Consider the following 15,623-nt stretch of genomic DNA (forward strand, 5'->3'; position numbering starts at 1 on the left):
ACTTTAAATTTCCTGCATTTAAATTCTGACAAGACAGAAGTTGTAATCTTTGGGCCAGAGTCTTCAAAAAATAAAGTTCTTAACCAATCACTTAATCTGGGTGGCATTAACTTGGCCTCTGGTAATAAAGTAAAAAATCTTGGTGTTGTTTTCGACCAAGACATGTAATTTAAATTCCAGAGTTTCCTTTTTTCACCTCCGGAATATCGCCAAAATTAGAAACATTCTGTCCAGGAGTGATGCTGAAAAACTGGTCCATGCATTTGTTACTTCAAGGCTGGACTATTGTAATTCTTTACTATCAGGAAGTCCACAAAATGCAGTTCAAAGCCTTCAGCTGATCCAAAATGCTGCAGCAAGAGTTCTGATGAAAATCAACAAGAGGGATCATATTTCTCCAATTTTAGCTTCCCTTCATTGGCTTCCTGTTAAATCAAGAATAGAATTTAAAATTCTCCTTCTAACGTATAAAGCCCTTAATAATCAAACTCCATCATATATCAGAGCTCTGATTACCCCGTATGTTCCTAACAGAGCACTTCGCTCTCAGACTGCAGGTCTGCTGGTGGTTCCTAGAGTCTCTAAAAGTAGAATGGGAGGCAGATCCTTTAGCTATCAGGCTCCTCTCCTGTGGAACCAACTCCCAGTTTTGGTCCGTGAGGCAGACACCCCGTCTACTTTTAAGACTAATCTTAAAACTTTCCTTTTTGACAAAGCTTATAGTTAGAGTGGCTCATGTTACCCTGAGCTATCTCTATAGTTGTGCTGCTATAGGCCTAGGCTGCTGGAGGACATCAGGGTCTATTTCTCTCTCTCTGCTGAGTTCTACTGTTCTCCAGTTTTGCATTGTATTACATTGAAATGACTGTCGTCATTTCAGCTTTTAACTTTTTGCTCTCTCTTTTCTCTTCATAGTAGGTACACCTGGTCTGGCGTTCTGTTAACTGTGACATCATCCAGAGAAGACGGCTCACCCGCTACTACCATCTAATGTAGAACAGATTACTAGATCAATGTGTGCTTCTGTGCTTTTTTGTTTCTCTTGTTGTGTCTCTGTTCTGTCTTCTGTAACCCCCAGTCGGTCGAGGCAGATGACCGTTCATACTGAGCCCGGTTCTGCCGGAGGTTTTTTTTCCCGTTAATGGGTGGTTTTTCTTCCCACTGTCGCTTCATGCTTGCTCAGTATGAGGGATTGCAGCAAAGCCATGTACAATGCAGATGACTCTTCCTGTGGCTCTACGGTTCCCCAGGAGTGAATGCTGCTTGTCGGGACTTTGAAGCAATCAACTGGTTTCCTTATATAGGAAATATTTTGACCAATCTGTATAATATGATTGATTTTGACTTTGTAAAGTGCCTCGAGATGACATGTTTCATGAATTGGCGCTATATAAATAAAATTGAATTGATTTGATTCCTGTAAAACTGCTTTATTCTCATAAATTCTACTAATCTTTGACTTGTTTAGAACATTTTAGCAGTTTTCTAAAGTGTAAAAATCCAGTTTTAGTGACTCTGAAGGAGCTGAGTGCCCCCTGGTGGCCATCGGGTGCAGCTGCAGAACTGATCCAGGTCTAAATGCTGCAGGAACGGTCTCAGTGTGGCGTTTGGACCCTGTGGGGTTCTGCCAGAGAAACTGATGTTTTTACTGCGTCATTTATCTTTATTATGCTTAACTGCATCAAATGAACGTTCAGCTGGTCAGTCCTGCTGCCGGTTCTAAGATCTGAACTCTTTTCCCAGGGCAGCTGATGTGTCCTCTGGATCCTTTAGATCTAGTGTCCATCTGGGTTTGGTCGTCCCACGGTCCGGGTGGGTCCTCAGAGGACCCACCCGGACCGTGGGACCGTGGGACATGTTTCTCTAAATGAACTGTGAAGGTTCCTTGTTCCTTCTTGTGAACGTCAGCAACTATCTGAGCAAAGTCAGTCGGAGCCTTCTGTGTGATCCACTTTCTAAATATGTTCCTCTGGCATCTCTGTTCTTTATAGAATAATCCTGTAAACACAGATTAATTTACCAATAAAGTTCTCTATAAAGATCGTGTCTTTATATGTGAGGCTTCCAGGAAACTAACAGCTCAGCAGATAAATCCTCCTGAGGAGCCTGGATGTTGGTCCACCAACATCTGTTTAAATTCACATGTCGCATCGGCCCAGTAATCAGAAGAAGAAGGTTCTAAAGTAGAACAAGGTGCATCAGGTATATACAGTGTGTAATCTAGTGATGGTTGTCCTTGATGGATCATTGAAGGATTGATGTGAATCTTTTCTGGTCAATAAATCAACATTATGAACTAGTATTTATTTATAATTTCATGTATAAAATCAAATTACATTTAGCTTCTATAAAAATGATTTTCTAGTTCGTTGGTTTATGCTAATGTATCTGTTAATTTACCTTTAATCAAAGTCAGGTTAAAAATAATTTGCTGATAATAGGTCTTGAGTTTTTGTGTCCCACTTAACTCATGATGCCAGACACGCCTCTGAGTATTACTCCGAAGTATTTTAAAGATTTCAAAAGCTTTTGGATGGGTTCCAGTAGATTATGTTTTACTAATATTTAATTTGTTGCCAGATATCAAGTCAATATTTTCTAAATGATGCATCAGTTCTGGAATTGACGTTTCCGGTTCTTTTAAATATAAAATAATGTCAGTTGTGTTCCATTTCATTCATTGTAGTTCCTCTAATAGTCTTTATGTTGCACCAATGGTTGCAGGTCCAAAGGTTCCAGGTACGTTCCTCTCTGGTAGAAAGTCTGTCAGGTGACCCTTTAGCCTTATTCTGGAAGCTGGATTGTTATAAAAGGCCTTAACATTATTTATTATAAGGTCACTTAATTAGAATGTTTTTTAACACTTTGAATAAGAAGGACTCAAAAGTTAATAATCATCCTTGTTTCATAATGGAAAAACATTTCACCTTTTATATGTTCAATTTATTCATAAGAAATCTTACAAAGCACTTTCTATGTTCAGAGCTCATTATGGCAGCAGAATACAAACGCAGGAGTTAAATGCATCAGAGGTTCACGTGGAACCTGCAGGTTCTGGAGGTTCTGTTCACCAGAGACAAAGATAAAACTCAGAGCTTCCTGATCTGTGGAGGGAACCTGGTTCTCCTTCAGGTGTCTCCCAAACAGACAGGGGGCGCTCTCAGCAGCTTTACCAACGTTTATGAGGTTCTGCATGTTCTAGAAGACGTTCATCTAGAACATGCAGAACCTCCCAGCTGGATCAAACTGGTCTCAAAGGTAACAGTAAAACTACAGCTGGCATTTAGTTCTGTGCAAATAGTTTCATGTTCTTGTTTTAGTCAGTTTCTATGTGGAGGTTTAATAGTCAGAGTTGGCTTAGTGATGGAGCGAGGCGCTTGGTGATGATGTGGAGCTCCAGCATCAGAGATCACTGCGGCTGGAGATGATGATGATCACTGCGGCTGCTGATGATGATCACTGCGGCCGGTGTTCATCACAGCGGCTGCGTCTGCTGCATCTCCCTCCAGCTCTTCCACAGCAGCAGGTCGCGGCTCTTCCCCAGAGCCACCAGCCAGCGAGGAAGCCTGAAGCCGTTGAACTGGCCCACGCCGTCGTCCCGGCCCATGGCCAGCAGCATGGTGACGCTACCTGCAGACAGGAGGCGCTCAGCCAGGGAACGCTCAGGGAACCCGCTGCCTGACACGCGCAGGTGAGGCCGTACCTGGTTGGTACGTGGTCAGCTGCTTCCCGCTCACGCTGTTGATGATGTTGGTGACGGCGACGGAGGCGTGGAGGCCGGCGTGGTACGCCAGCTTGGGTTCCTGCAGGTCGGCACAGTCCCCCACAGCGAAGACGTTGGAGAAACCTTGGACCTGCAGGTGGTCGTTGACCTTCAGAGCGCCGTTCTCAGCCATGCTGGCAGCTGGAAGCACAAACACAGCAACCGATACATGAGATGGGTGGATGTAAGGATGGATGGAAAGATGGGTGGATGGATGGATGGATGGATGGATGGATGGATGTAAAGATGGATGGATGTAAGGATGGATGGATGGATGTAAAGATGGATGGAAAGATGGGTGGATGGAGGCTGATCAGCAGCCTGTCACCATGCTGGCTGCAGAACCAGGCAGAACAGTGAGGTTCCACCTGATGGATGGATGGATGGATGGATGGATGGGTGGATGGATGTAAGGATGGATGGATGTAAGGATGGATGGCTGTAAGGATGTAAAGATTGGTGGATGGATGGGTGGAAGTATGGATGGAAAGATGGATGGACTGATGGATGGATGTAATGATGGAAAGATGGGTGGATGTAAAGATGGATGGAAAGATGGGTGGGGTTGGGTGGCTGCTGTCCCGCTGGCTGGTGGCTGGCTGGCCCGCTGGCTGTGTGGACTGGGACCGCTGGCTGGGGTGGCTGGCTGGCCCGCTGGCTTGGTTGGCTGGCTGGCCCGCTGGATGGGTTGGCTGGCTCTCCGGCTGGCTGGCATGTCCGGCTGGCCCGCTGGGTGGCTGGCCCGCTGGGTGGCTGTACCGCTGGGTGGGTTGCTGGCTGGCTGCTCGATGGCTGTCCCCTGGCCGTCCCGCTGGGTGGATTGCTGGGTGGGTGTCCGGCTGGCTGGCCCGGTGGCTGTCCCGCTGGCTGCTGTCCCGCTGGCTGCTGTCCCGCTGGCCTGCTGGCTGGCTGTCCTGCTGTCCCGCTGGGTGGCTGTCCCGCTGGGTGGCTGGCTGGCTGTCCGGATGGCTGGCCCGCTGGGTGGCTTGCTGCTGGCTGGCCGGCTGGCTGGAACGGTGGATGGAACGCTGGCCTGATGGCTCGATGTCAGGATGTCAAGATGATGTAACGATGGACTGGACTGATGGCTGAGGTTATGATGGACCTATGGTGGCTGGAACGCTGGATGGATATAAGGCTGTATGGCTGGTTGTCCCGCTGGCGGTCAGGCTGGCTGGATGGAATATGGCTGGAAAGATGCCTGATGGCCGCTGGGTGGCTGGAAAGATGGCCTGCTGGATGGATGTCCGCTGTAAAGCTGGATGTCCCGCTGGGTGGGTGGATGGCTTGTCCACCTGGCTGGCTCTCACGGCTGGCTGTCCCGCTGGGCTGTCCCGCTGGCTGGTGGCTGGCTGGCTGGCTGGGTGGCTGGCTGGCTCTCCGGCTGGCTGGACTGTCGAGCTGGCCGCTGGGTGGCTGTCCGGGTGGCTGGCCCGCTGGCTGGCGGCGGCTGTCGCGCTGGGTGGGTGGCGGCTGCTGGCTTGCTGTCCCGCTGGGTGGCTTGCTGGCTGCTGTCCGCCTGGCTGGCCCGGTGGCTGTCCCGCTGGCTGCTGTCCAGCTGGCCTGCTGGCTGGCTGTCCGGCTGTCCCGCTGGCTGTCCCGCTGGCTGCTGTCCCGCTGGCCTGCTGGCTGGCTGTCCTGCTGGCCCGCTGGGTGGCTGGCCCGCTGGCTGGCCCCTGGCTGGCTCTCCGGCTGTTGGCTGGCTGTCCGCTGGCTGGGTGTCACGCTGGCTGTCCGGCTGGGCCCGTCTGGCCTGGTGGCTCGCTGTCCGGCTGGCCCGCTGCCATGCTGGCCCGCTGGCTGGCCCGCTGGCCTGCTGGCTGGCTGTCCGGCTGGCCCCGCTGGGTGGCTGTCCCGCTGGCTGGCCCGCTGGGTGGGTGTCTGGCTCTCCGGCTTGGCTGGCTGTCCCGCTGCTGGCTCTCCGGCTGGCTGTCCCGCTGGCTGGTGGCTGGCTGGCCCGCTGGCTGGGTGGCTGGCTCTCCGGCTGGCTGGCTGTCCGGCTGGCCCGCTGGGTGGCTGTCCGGGTGGCTGGCCCGCTGGCTGGCGGCTGGCTGTCGCGCTGGGTGGGTGGCTGGCTGCTGGCTGGCTGTCCCGCTGGGTGGCTTGCTGGCTGGCTTGTCGGCTGGCTGCCCGGTGGCTGTCCCGCTGGCTGCTGTCCCGCTGGCCTGACTGGCTGGCTGTCCGGCTGTCCCGCTGCTGTCCCGCTGGCTGCTGTCCCGCCTGCTGCTGGCTGCTGTCATGCTGGCCCGCTGGGTGGCTGGCCCGCTGGATGGCCCGATGGCTGGATCTCCGGCTGTCTGGATGGATGTAAAGATGGATGGGTGTAAAGATGGATGTAAGGATGGAAAGATGGACTGGTGGATAGATGTAAGGATGGAAAGATGGGTGGATGGAAAGATGGATGGATGGAAAGATGGACTGATGGATGGATGTAAGGATGGAAAGATGGGTGGATGTCCCGCTGGATGGAAAGATGGGTGGGTGGTGGCTCTCAGCTTGCTGGCTGTCCCGCTGGCTGGTGGCTGGCTGTCCCGCTGGCCCGCTGGGGCCCGCTGGCTGGCCCGCTGGGTGGATGTCCGGATGGCCGCTGGGTGGGTGGCTGGCTCTCCGGCTGGCTGGCTGGCTGTCCCGATGGCTGGTGGCTGGCTGTCCCTCTGGCTGGTGGCTGGCTCTCCCGGCTGGCTGGCTGTCCGGCTGGCCCGCTGGCTGGCCCGCTGGCTGGAAAGATGGCTGGCCCGATGGGTGGATGTCCGGGTGGCTGTAAGGGTGGCTGGCTGGCCTGCTGGATGGCCCGCTGGATGGCACCATGGTGGCTGGATGTAAGGCTGGATGGATGATGGATGGTGTCCGATGGGTGGGTGGATGGATGGCTGCTGGCTGGCTGTCCCGCTGGCTGTCCGCTGGGTGGCTTGCTGTGGCTGGATGGCTGTCCCGCTGGCTGTCCCGCTGGGTGGCTTGCTGGCTGGCTGGCTTCCGGCTGGCTGGCCCGGTGGCTGTCCCGCTGGCTGCTGTCCGCTGGCCTGCTGGCTGGCTGTCCTGCTGGCCCGCTGGGTGGATGTTCCCGATGGTTGGCTGGCTGGCTGGCTCTCCGGCTGGATGGAAAGCTGGCTGGCTTCTGGCGGCTGGCTGTCGGCTGGCTGCTGTCCCGCTGGCCTGCTGGCTGCTTTCCGGCTGGCCCGCTGGGTGGATGGCCGCTGGCTGGCTCTCGGATGTCTGGCTGGCTGTCCCGCTGGCTGCTGATGGCTGCTTCCCGGTGGCTGGGGTGGCCCGATGGATGGGTGGCCCGCTGGCTGTCCGGCTGGCCCGCTGGCTGGCCGTCTGGCTGGCCCGCTGGCTGCTGCCCCTGGCCTGCTGGCTCGCTGTCCGGCTTGCCCGCTGGGTGGCTGGCCCCCTGGCTGGCCCGCTGCTGTCCGTCTGTCCGCGGCTGGCTCTAAGGCTTGCTGGATGGATGGATGTAAAGATGGGTGGATGGATGTAAGGGTGGATGGAAAGATGGATGAACGGAGGATGGATGGATGAACAGATGGATAAATGTATGAAGGGAGGAAGGGTGGATGTACAGAAGGATGAACGGAGGATGGATGGATGAACAGATGGATGGATGAACAGATAGATAAATGTATGAAGGGAGGAAGGGTGGATGTACAGAAGGATGAACGGAGGATGGATGGATGAACAGATGGATAAATGTATGAAGGGAGGAAGGTGTATGGATATATGAATGAACGGATGAAGGGAGGAAGGGTGGATGAACAGATGGATGAACAGATAGAAGGATGAACAGATGGATGTATGAAGGGAGGATGGATGTAAAGATGGATGTAAAGATGGATGGATGGATGAAGGGAGGAAGGGTGGATGGATGAACAGATGAATGAACGTATGAAGGGAGGAAGGGTGGATGAACAGAAGGATGAGCAGATGGATAAACGGATGAAGGGAGGTGTGCGCTCACAGAAGGCGTCTCCGTAGATGGAGGAAGAGATGTATGGATGGATGGATAAACGGAGGATGGATGGATGAACAGACAGATGAGTGAACGTATGAAGGATGAAGGATGAAGTATGAAGGGATGAAGGGAGGAGGTGTGCGCTCACAGAAGGCGTCTCCGTAGATGGATGAACAGATGTATGTATGGATGGATGGATGAACAGACAGATGAGTGAACGTATGAAGGGATGAACGTATGAACGTATGAAGGGATGAAGGGATGAAGGATGAAGGGATGAAGGGAGGAGGTGTGCGCTCACAGAAGGCGTCTCTGTAGATGGATGAACAGATGTATGGATGTATGGATGGATGGATGAATGAACGTATGAAGGATGAACGGATGAAGGGATGAACGTATGAAGGGATGAAGGATGAACGGATGAAGGGGTGAAGGGATGAAGGGATGAGGGGTGGAGGTGTGCGCTCACAGAAGGCGTCTCTGTAGATGGATGAACAGATGTATGGATGTATGGATGGATGGATGAATGAACGTATGAAGGATGAACGGATGAAGGGATGAACGTATGAAGGGATGAAGGATGAACGGATGAAGGGGTGAAGGGATGAAGGATGAACGGATGAAGGGATGAACGTATGAAGGGATGAAGGGATGAATGGATGAACGTATGAAGGGATGAATGGATGAACGTATGAAGGGATGAAGGGATGAACGTATGAAGGGATGAAGGGATGAACGTATGAAGGGATGAAGGGATGAAGGGATGAAGGGATGAAGGATGAAGGGATGAAGGGATGAAGGATGAAGGGATGAAGGATGAAAGGATGAAGGGATGAAGGATGAAAGGATGAAGGGATGAAGGATGAAGGGATGAAGGATGAAGGGATGAACGTATGAACATATGAAGGGATGAAGGATGAAGGGATGAAGGGATGAAGGGATGAAGGATGAAGGATGAAGGGATGAAGGAGGAGGGGTGGAGGTGTGCGCTCACAGAAGGCGTCTCCGTAGATGGATGAACAGATGAATGTATGGATGGATGGATGAACAGACAGATGAGTGAACGTATGAAGGGATGAACGTATGAACGTATGAAGGGATGAAGGGATGAAGGATGAAGGGATGAAGGGATGAAGGGAGGAGGTGTGCGCTCACAGAAGGCGTCTCCGTAGATGGATGAACAGATGAATGTATGGATGGATGGATGAACAGACAGATGAGTGAACGTATGAAGGGATGAACGTATGAACGTATGAAGGGATGAGGGATGAAGGGATGAAGGGATGAAGGATGAAGGGATGAAGGAGGAGGGGTGAGGGAGGAGGGGTGCGCTCACAGAAGGCGTCTCGGTAGGCGGCAGCGTTGACTCTGAGGCCGGTGCAGCAGACGATCAGGTCGGTGGTCAGAGTTTCTCCTTTATCGGTTCTGACCTCCAAGTTCTTCTGGGTCACGTTGAGCTGCAGGTCCGACAGGTTGGACACCTTCTGGCCTGAAACACAGCGGCGGGTTCTTCAGAACCGGACAGAACCGGACAGAACCGGACAGAACCGGCACACAGCAGCGCTCCGTACCCAGCAGCAGCTCCACTCCTTTCTCCAGCAGAACCTCCTTGGCCTGCTGCCTGACGCTGTGGACCAGCTGCGGGTCGGCCAGGCCCACTTTAGAGTGGATCAGAACCACCTGGGTGGAAGCAGAACATCAGTGAGAAACCATCCAGAACCGTGGTGCTGCAGGTTCTCTGAGGACGTGCAGAGGATCCAACAGTGGATCAGAACCAGGGTTCTGCGTGAAGAAGAAAAACGCTGGAAACGTTCTTTATGTTTAACCGTGAAGTAGAATCTGTTGCTTTCATCTATTTCTGGATGTTCCACAGGTTCTGGAGCTCTGACAGAACCTCCCTGAATGCTGGAAGGAACCCAAAGCAGTCCGCTCCACGTTCTCACCAGAACCACAGCGATCCTTCGGGTCGGGACCATCCTGCAGTTCTTCAGCATAACGGCTGTGCTGCGGGTTAGAGCCCAGAACCTCCGGGTTCCACAGACCCGTCTGTGGAACCCGGAGGTTCTGGGCTCTGTCAGAGGAACCAAACTAAGAACAGGGCGGTTCTACCAGGGCTCCATGTCAGCATTCATGGTGCTTTTTAAAGCGTGTAGAACAGAAACGTGGTCCAGCGGCGCCGAGCTTGGTGAGCTGGAATGTTCTGGTGGTCCACGTTCCAGATGGAGCCGAGAACCGGCAGAACACAGCGGGTACGGTGGCTGGGAAGGCCACATCAGCTCGTTAAGCCAGGAACTCACCGGAACCCAGTGTTACTGGCCACAAACGGGTCCAGGTTCTGGAAGAGCCGCCCTGGAGAACCCAGGAGAACCCAGGAGAACCCAGAACCAAAGCTCTACAGTCAGGTTCTGGCTCTTATTGTTGAATCGTGACCTTTGACCCTGACGGTACCGGTTGGGTCCACGGTGGTCTGGAGAATCCCAACAAAATGGATCAAAACTTATTTAATCGTTCTGAAGATTACCCAGAATCCCTTTGGAGTCTAGAACTAGAATGATTCAGCACTTTTTAACTATATTAACAATATAAACTGTACCTGCCGTCAACTTTAATCTCCCTATGAACCTCATATGATATATATAATAATATTAATAATATGTTAAAGATAAACTTCAGTTCCATTAGGTTTGGCCTATTTTAGGAGTTATTATTATAGAACTGCAGGTACAGGAGCAGCCAGCAGGGGGCGCTGCTGGCTGCTCCTGTACCTGCAGTTCCTGCACAGCAATGAGAAGCACTGAGGGAAGGAACCATTAAATTCTGCTTCCTGCTTTTACTCGGGTCCAGAAAGGTCCAGTTTGGGTTCAGAAGGGAATAACCGGGTTCTGCAGGAACTTGCTGCGGTTCTGCAGCTCAGAAAGGCGGCACTGACCCACACCGGACCTCAGACGAACCACAGAGCAGAACCGACAGTTCCTGGAGCAGCTGAACCGGACCCGGCTGGACCGGAGCCGGCTGGACCGGACCCAGCTGGACCGGACCCAGCTGGACCGGACCATCTGGACCGGACCATCTGGACCCATCTGGACCGGATCGACTGGACCAGCTGAACCGGACCGGCTGGACTGGACCTACTGGACCGGACCAGCTGAACCGGACCTGGAGTCACCTTCTTGTCTGGATACTCGGTCTTGATCTCAGCAGCCATCTCTACACCCGTTCCCCCGCCGCCGACCACCAGAACCGAGTCGGCCAGCTGGACCTGAGCACACAGAATGAGCAGAACCGTCAGCACGCTGAGCGCACCTGGCAGGTGTTCCAGGTGTTGCAGGTGTTGCAGGTGTCCCACCTGTTGGATGAAGTCCTCGTACATCTGGACGGCGGCCTGCAGCGACGCCTCCCTGGTGAACTTCCCCGGGAACGGCCCGTCGGTACCGGTACACAGGATCAGGTGGGAGTACTGGACTTCCTGCAGCGCAACACAACACCTGAAGTACAGCACCTGGACAGCAGGAGGCAGCAGAACCGGGTTCCGGTCCATGCGGACAGCAGAAGAAGAACCAGAATCCTCACCCTGCCTCCCTGCAGAACCACCACCTGCCTGTCCGGGTCCACTCGCTCCACCCGGCCCTGGACGAAGCTGGTTCCGAACGTGTCGGCGTACGGGATGAAGGTCCTCCTGGCGAAGCCTGGACAGAGGTCAGGGTCAGAGGTCAGGGTCAGAGGTCAGAGGTCAGCGTCATGGAGACAGCTGCTGGGCGTTTGGTACCGGGCTGAACCGAGGCTCTCAGCGCCGCCACGTTGTGGTGGAAGGCGTCCCGCTGGTCCAGTAGGGTGAAGCTGAGGCCCGCGGACCGCAGCTGCTGGGCGGCGCCGATGCCCCCGAAGCCTCCGCCCACCACCACCACATGGACCCCGTCCGGTACCGACACCTGGCCCCCCATCTGGACTCCTGCACACACACACACACAGTCACTGTGGAGGTTCTGCTGCAGTGGTTCTACCTGGAGCCGAGAGAAGTTCCTGCCTGGACCGGTTCTGTTGGCGAGTTCTGCAGAACAACGGAGGATAGATAGATATCTTTATTATCAGTGCGTAAAGAACTAAATGTCGTTTGCATACAGCTTGAAAAGAATCAGTCTATAAATCCCAGTAAACTGCAGTAATCTTCAGGATAAAGATGCAGCAGTTATTTATGTAAACAGCTGAGATGAAAAACAATGTAAACAATGTAAACAATGCAGGGAAATAGACGGTGTGCTATTCGGTTTGGACCCACACAGGTTTAATCCGGCACTGCTGCTGGTTCTGCCGGTTCTGCTGGTTCTGCTGGACCAGGACGGGCTCCTCGCTCTGAACAAAGAAGGAGAAGAGTTCGGTTCTGACCCAGTAACAGCTCAGAACCGCCGTCCCACCCAGCGCGTTATGAAACCATCTCCGGGGAGACCGGAGAACCCCGTCCGGTGATTTTACACGCCCGTGACGTCACACAGCACTGACAGAGAACTCACCTTCTGACGTCACGCAGGATGGACTTGTCGTGAACTCACCTGGTGCAGGTTGGAAGTTCGGGTCCAGTTTCCACCCAGCGGGTCCGCGGCGGCGTTTTCCTACTTTAGCCCCGCCCTCCTTCCGAGGAGGAGGCAGCTCTGCACCAATCAGAGCGCAGCCCGTGGTGCCTTCAGGGACTGTAGGGAAACCAACCTTCGCAGGAAACGCTGGATTTCAGGAAGGAAATCTGTAATTCCCACTGATGGGTCTCCCGAACCGAACCCGTCCCTCAGGGACCAATCCGGGCCGGCAGTCTGCAGCAGAATGTATCGGTTAGAACCGGGTCAGATTTCTGGATCAGAACCCAGATGTTCTGCAGGAAAGTTTCTGAATGCTGTGAGTGCAGCAGATCTCACAGCATTCAGTTCTGCTTGGTTCTGGGTCAGTTCTGCTTGGTTCTGGGTCAGTTCTGCTTGGTTCTGATCAGCCCAGCTGCTGGGTCTCCTGCTGACTCAGCATTAATTTCCGCTGAGTCGCTGTTATCACACAGCAGTTCTGTGTCATAATGAAGCTTGTAGCCCCTTTGACCCATCAGAGCGCCGCTGTGGGTTCTGACCAGGTCCAAGAACCGAGCTCACGGTGCTGGTGTGGTTCTGGTCCACTGGCTTAACTGGAGCAAGAGGGCAGGTTCTGACCCAGTAAAGGAGTTTCATCAGAGCGTCTGCTGCTCCAGGCTGGCAGGGTAAAGATCAAACATCCCATAATGTCTTTATACGCAGAGACACGGAGAACCACGGATCAGAACCACGGGCCAGAACAGCCCAGAACCACAGTCCAGAACAGTCCAGAACCACAGTCCAGAACCGGAAACCTGAGCCTTTCCAGCTGCAGAGGGTTCTGGTCCATTGTGACTGGTTCTGTTTACACCGTAGCTCCGACAGGTTGGTGCCGGTCCAAATGTTGAAAGATTTCAGAATCTGATCCAGGACCAGCACCCTGACCTGTACTGGTTCTGGTTCTGGTTCTGATCCAGTGGACCTGACTTTATGGACCAGCAGCAGGACCGTGAATCGGGTCAGCAGAGCTGAGCTTTCAGTCAGGCTGAAAACAGTTCTGTATCTTCTGCATCTAGAACCCGTGCAAACAAAAGGTTCTGCATCGCTGAGAGGAACCTGCCAAACCGGACCATGCAGCTAAACCTGAGATCAGAATCTGAGCAGAACGGCGCTGGAATGAAAGCCGATTAAAATCTGTTTAAATTCTGCTAACCTAGAACCCAACAGGACGGTTCAGGTCCAGTCTGGACAGAACCGCAGAACCGGCCCAGAACCACCGCAGTCTGAGCCGAGAACGTCTGAGATCAACATGATGCTCATCTGACAACGACCTGATCCAGAACGCTGCTGCCTGCGTCCTCACTAAGACTAAGAACCTAGAGAACATGGACCCGGTTCTGAAGTCCTCAATAAGACTAAGAACCTAGAGAACATGGACCCGGTTCTGAAGTCCTCAATAAGACTAAGAACGTAGAGAACATGGACCCGGTTCTGAAGTCCTCACTGAGACTAAGAACGTAGAGAACATGGACCCGGTTCTGAAGTCCTCAATAAGACTAAGAACGTAGAGAACATGGACCCGGTTCTGAAGTCCTCACTGAGACTAAGAACGTAGAGAACATGGACCCGGTTCTGAAGTCCTTACTAAGACTAAGAACGTAGAGAACATGGACCCGGTTCTGAAGTCCTTCCACTAAGAATAAGAACGTAGAGAACATGGACCCGGTTCTGAAGTCCTCACTGAGACTAAGAACGTAGAGAACATGGACCCGGTTCTGAAGTCCTTCCACTAAGACTAAGAACGTAGAGAACATGGACCCGGTTCTGAAGTCCTCACTAAGACTAAGAACGTAGAGAACATGGACCCGGTTCTGAAGTCCTCACTAAGACTAAGAACGTAGAGAACATGGACCCGGTTCTGAAGTCCTCACTAAGACTAAGAACGTAGAGAACATGGACCCGGTTCTGAAGTCCTCACTAAGACTAAGAACGTAGAGAACATGGACCCGGTTCTGAAGTCCTCACTAAGACTAAGAACGTAGAGAACATGGACCCGGTTCTGAACTCCTTCCACTAAGACTAAGAACGTAGAGAACATGGACCCCGGTTCTGAAGTCCTCACTAAGACTAAGAACGTAGAGAACATGGACCCGGTTCTGAAGTCCTCACTAAGACTAAGAACGTAGAGAACATGGACCCGGTTCTGAAGTCCTTACTAAGACTAAGAACGTAGAGAACATGGACCCGGTTCTGAAGTCCTCACTAAGACTAAGAACGTAGAAAACATGGACCCGGTTCTGAAGTCCTCACTAAGACTAAGAACGTAGAGAACATGGACCCGGTTCTGAAGTCCTCACTAAGACTAAGAACGTAGAGAACATGGACCCGGTTCTGAAGTCCTCACTGAGACTAAGAACGTAGAGAACATGGACCCGGTTCTGGAGTCCTCACTAAGACTAAGAACGTAGAGAACATGGACCCGGTTCTGAAGTCCTTCCACTAAGACTAAGAACGTAGAGAACATGGACCCGGTTCTGAAGTCCTTCCACTAAGACTAAGAACGTAGAGAACAAGGACCCGGTTCTGAAGTCCTTACTAAGACTAAGAACGTAGAGAACATGGACCCGGTTCTGAAGTCCTTCCACTAAGAATAAGAACGTAGAGAACATGGACCCGGTTCTGAACTCCTTCCACTAAGACTAAGAACGTAGAGAACATGGACCCGGTTCTGAAGTCCTCACTAAGACTAAGAACGTAGAGAACATGGACCCGGTTCTGAAGTCCTCACTAAGACTAAGAACGCAGAGAACATGGACCCGGTTCTGAAGTCCTTACTAAGACTAAGAACGTAGAGAACATGGACCCGGTTCTGAAATCCTTCCACTAAGACTAAGAACGTAGAGAACATGGACCCGGTTCTGAAGTCCTTCCACTAAGACTAAGAACGTAGAGAACATGGACCCGGTTCTGAAGTCCTCACTAAGACTAAGAACGTAGAGAACATGGACCCGGTTCTGAAGTCCTCACTAAGACTAAGAACGTAGAGAACATGGACCCGGTTCTGAAGTCCTCACTAAGACTAAGAACGTAGAGAACATGGACCCGGTTCTGAAGTCCTTCCACTAAGACTAAGAACGTAGAGAACATGGACCCGGTTCTGAAGTCCTCACTAAGACTAAGAACGTAGAGAACATGGACCCGGTTCTGAAGTCCTTCCACTAAGACTAAGAACGTAGAGAACATGGACCCGGTTCTGAAGTCCTCACTAAGACTAAGAACGTAGAGAACATGGACCCGGTTCTGAAGTTCTTCCACTAAGACTAAGAACGTAGAGAACAAGGACACGGTTCTGAAGTCCTCACTAAGA

General features: G+C 52.6%; 1 protein-coding gene across 4 annotated transcripts; it reads right to left on the bottom strand.

Moving 5' to 3' along the window:
- Positions 1 to 2,921: 2,921 nt before the first annotated feature.
- On the bottom strand, positions 2,922 to 12,362 carry aifm2 (apoptosis inducing factor mitochondria associated 2). Of its 4 annotated transcripts, none has more exons than XM_036126222.1 (11): positions 12,260 to 12,362; positions 11,991 to 12,062; positions 11,714 to 11,760; positions 11,479 to 11,661; positions 11,283 to 11,398; positions 11,059 to 11,178; positions 10,879 to 10,971; positions 9,284 to 9,392; positions 9,049 to 9,201; positions 3,704 to 3,904; positions 2,922 to 3,630 (listed from the first exon to the last, which is right to left on the bottom strand). In XM_036126222.1, exons 4-11 carry the CDS (start codon positions 11,651 to 11,653, stop codon positions 3,476 to 3,478), a joined length of 1,122 nt encoding a protein of 373 aa, XP_035982115.1. In that variant the 5' UTR covers positions 11,654 to 11,661; positions 11,714 to 11,760; positions 11,991 to 12,062; positions 12,260 to 12,362; the 3' UTR covers positions 2,922 to 3,475. The 4 variants fall into 4 exon arrangements, with proteins under 4 accessions (XP_035982115.1, XP_035982114.1, XP_035982116.1 ...); XM_036126221.1 differs by having other exon boundaries at positions 12,221 to 12,329; XM_036126223.1 differs by lacking the exon at positions 11,714 to 11,760 and having other exon boundaries at positions 12,221 to 12,329.
- Between the last annotated feature and the right edge of the window lie 3,261 nt (positions 12,363 to 15,623).

This window comes from Fundulus heteroclitus, chromosome 22, assembly GCF_011125445.2.
Source record: "Fundulus heteroclitus isolate FHET01 chromosome 22, MU-UCD_Fhet_4.1, whole genome shotgun sequence".
Lineage (NCBI taxonomy): Eukaryota > Metazoa > Chordata > Actinopteri > Cyprinodontiformes > Fundulidae > Fundulus > Fundulus heteroclitus.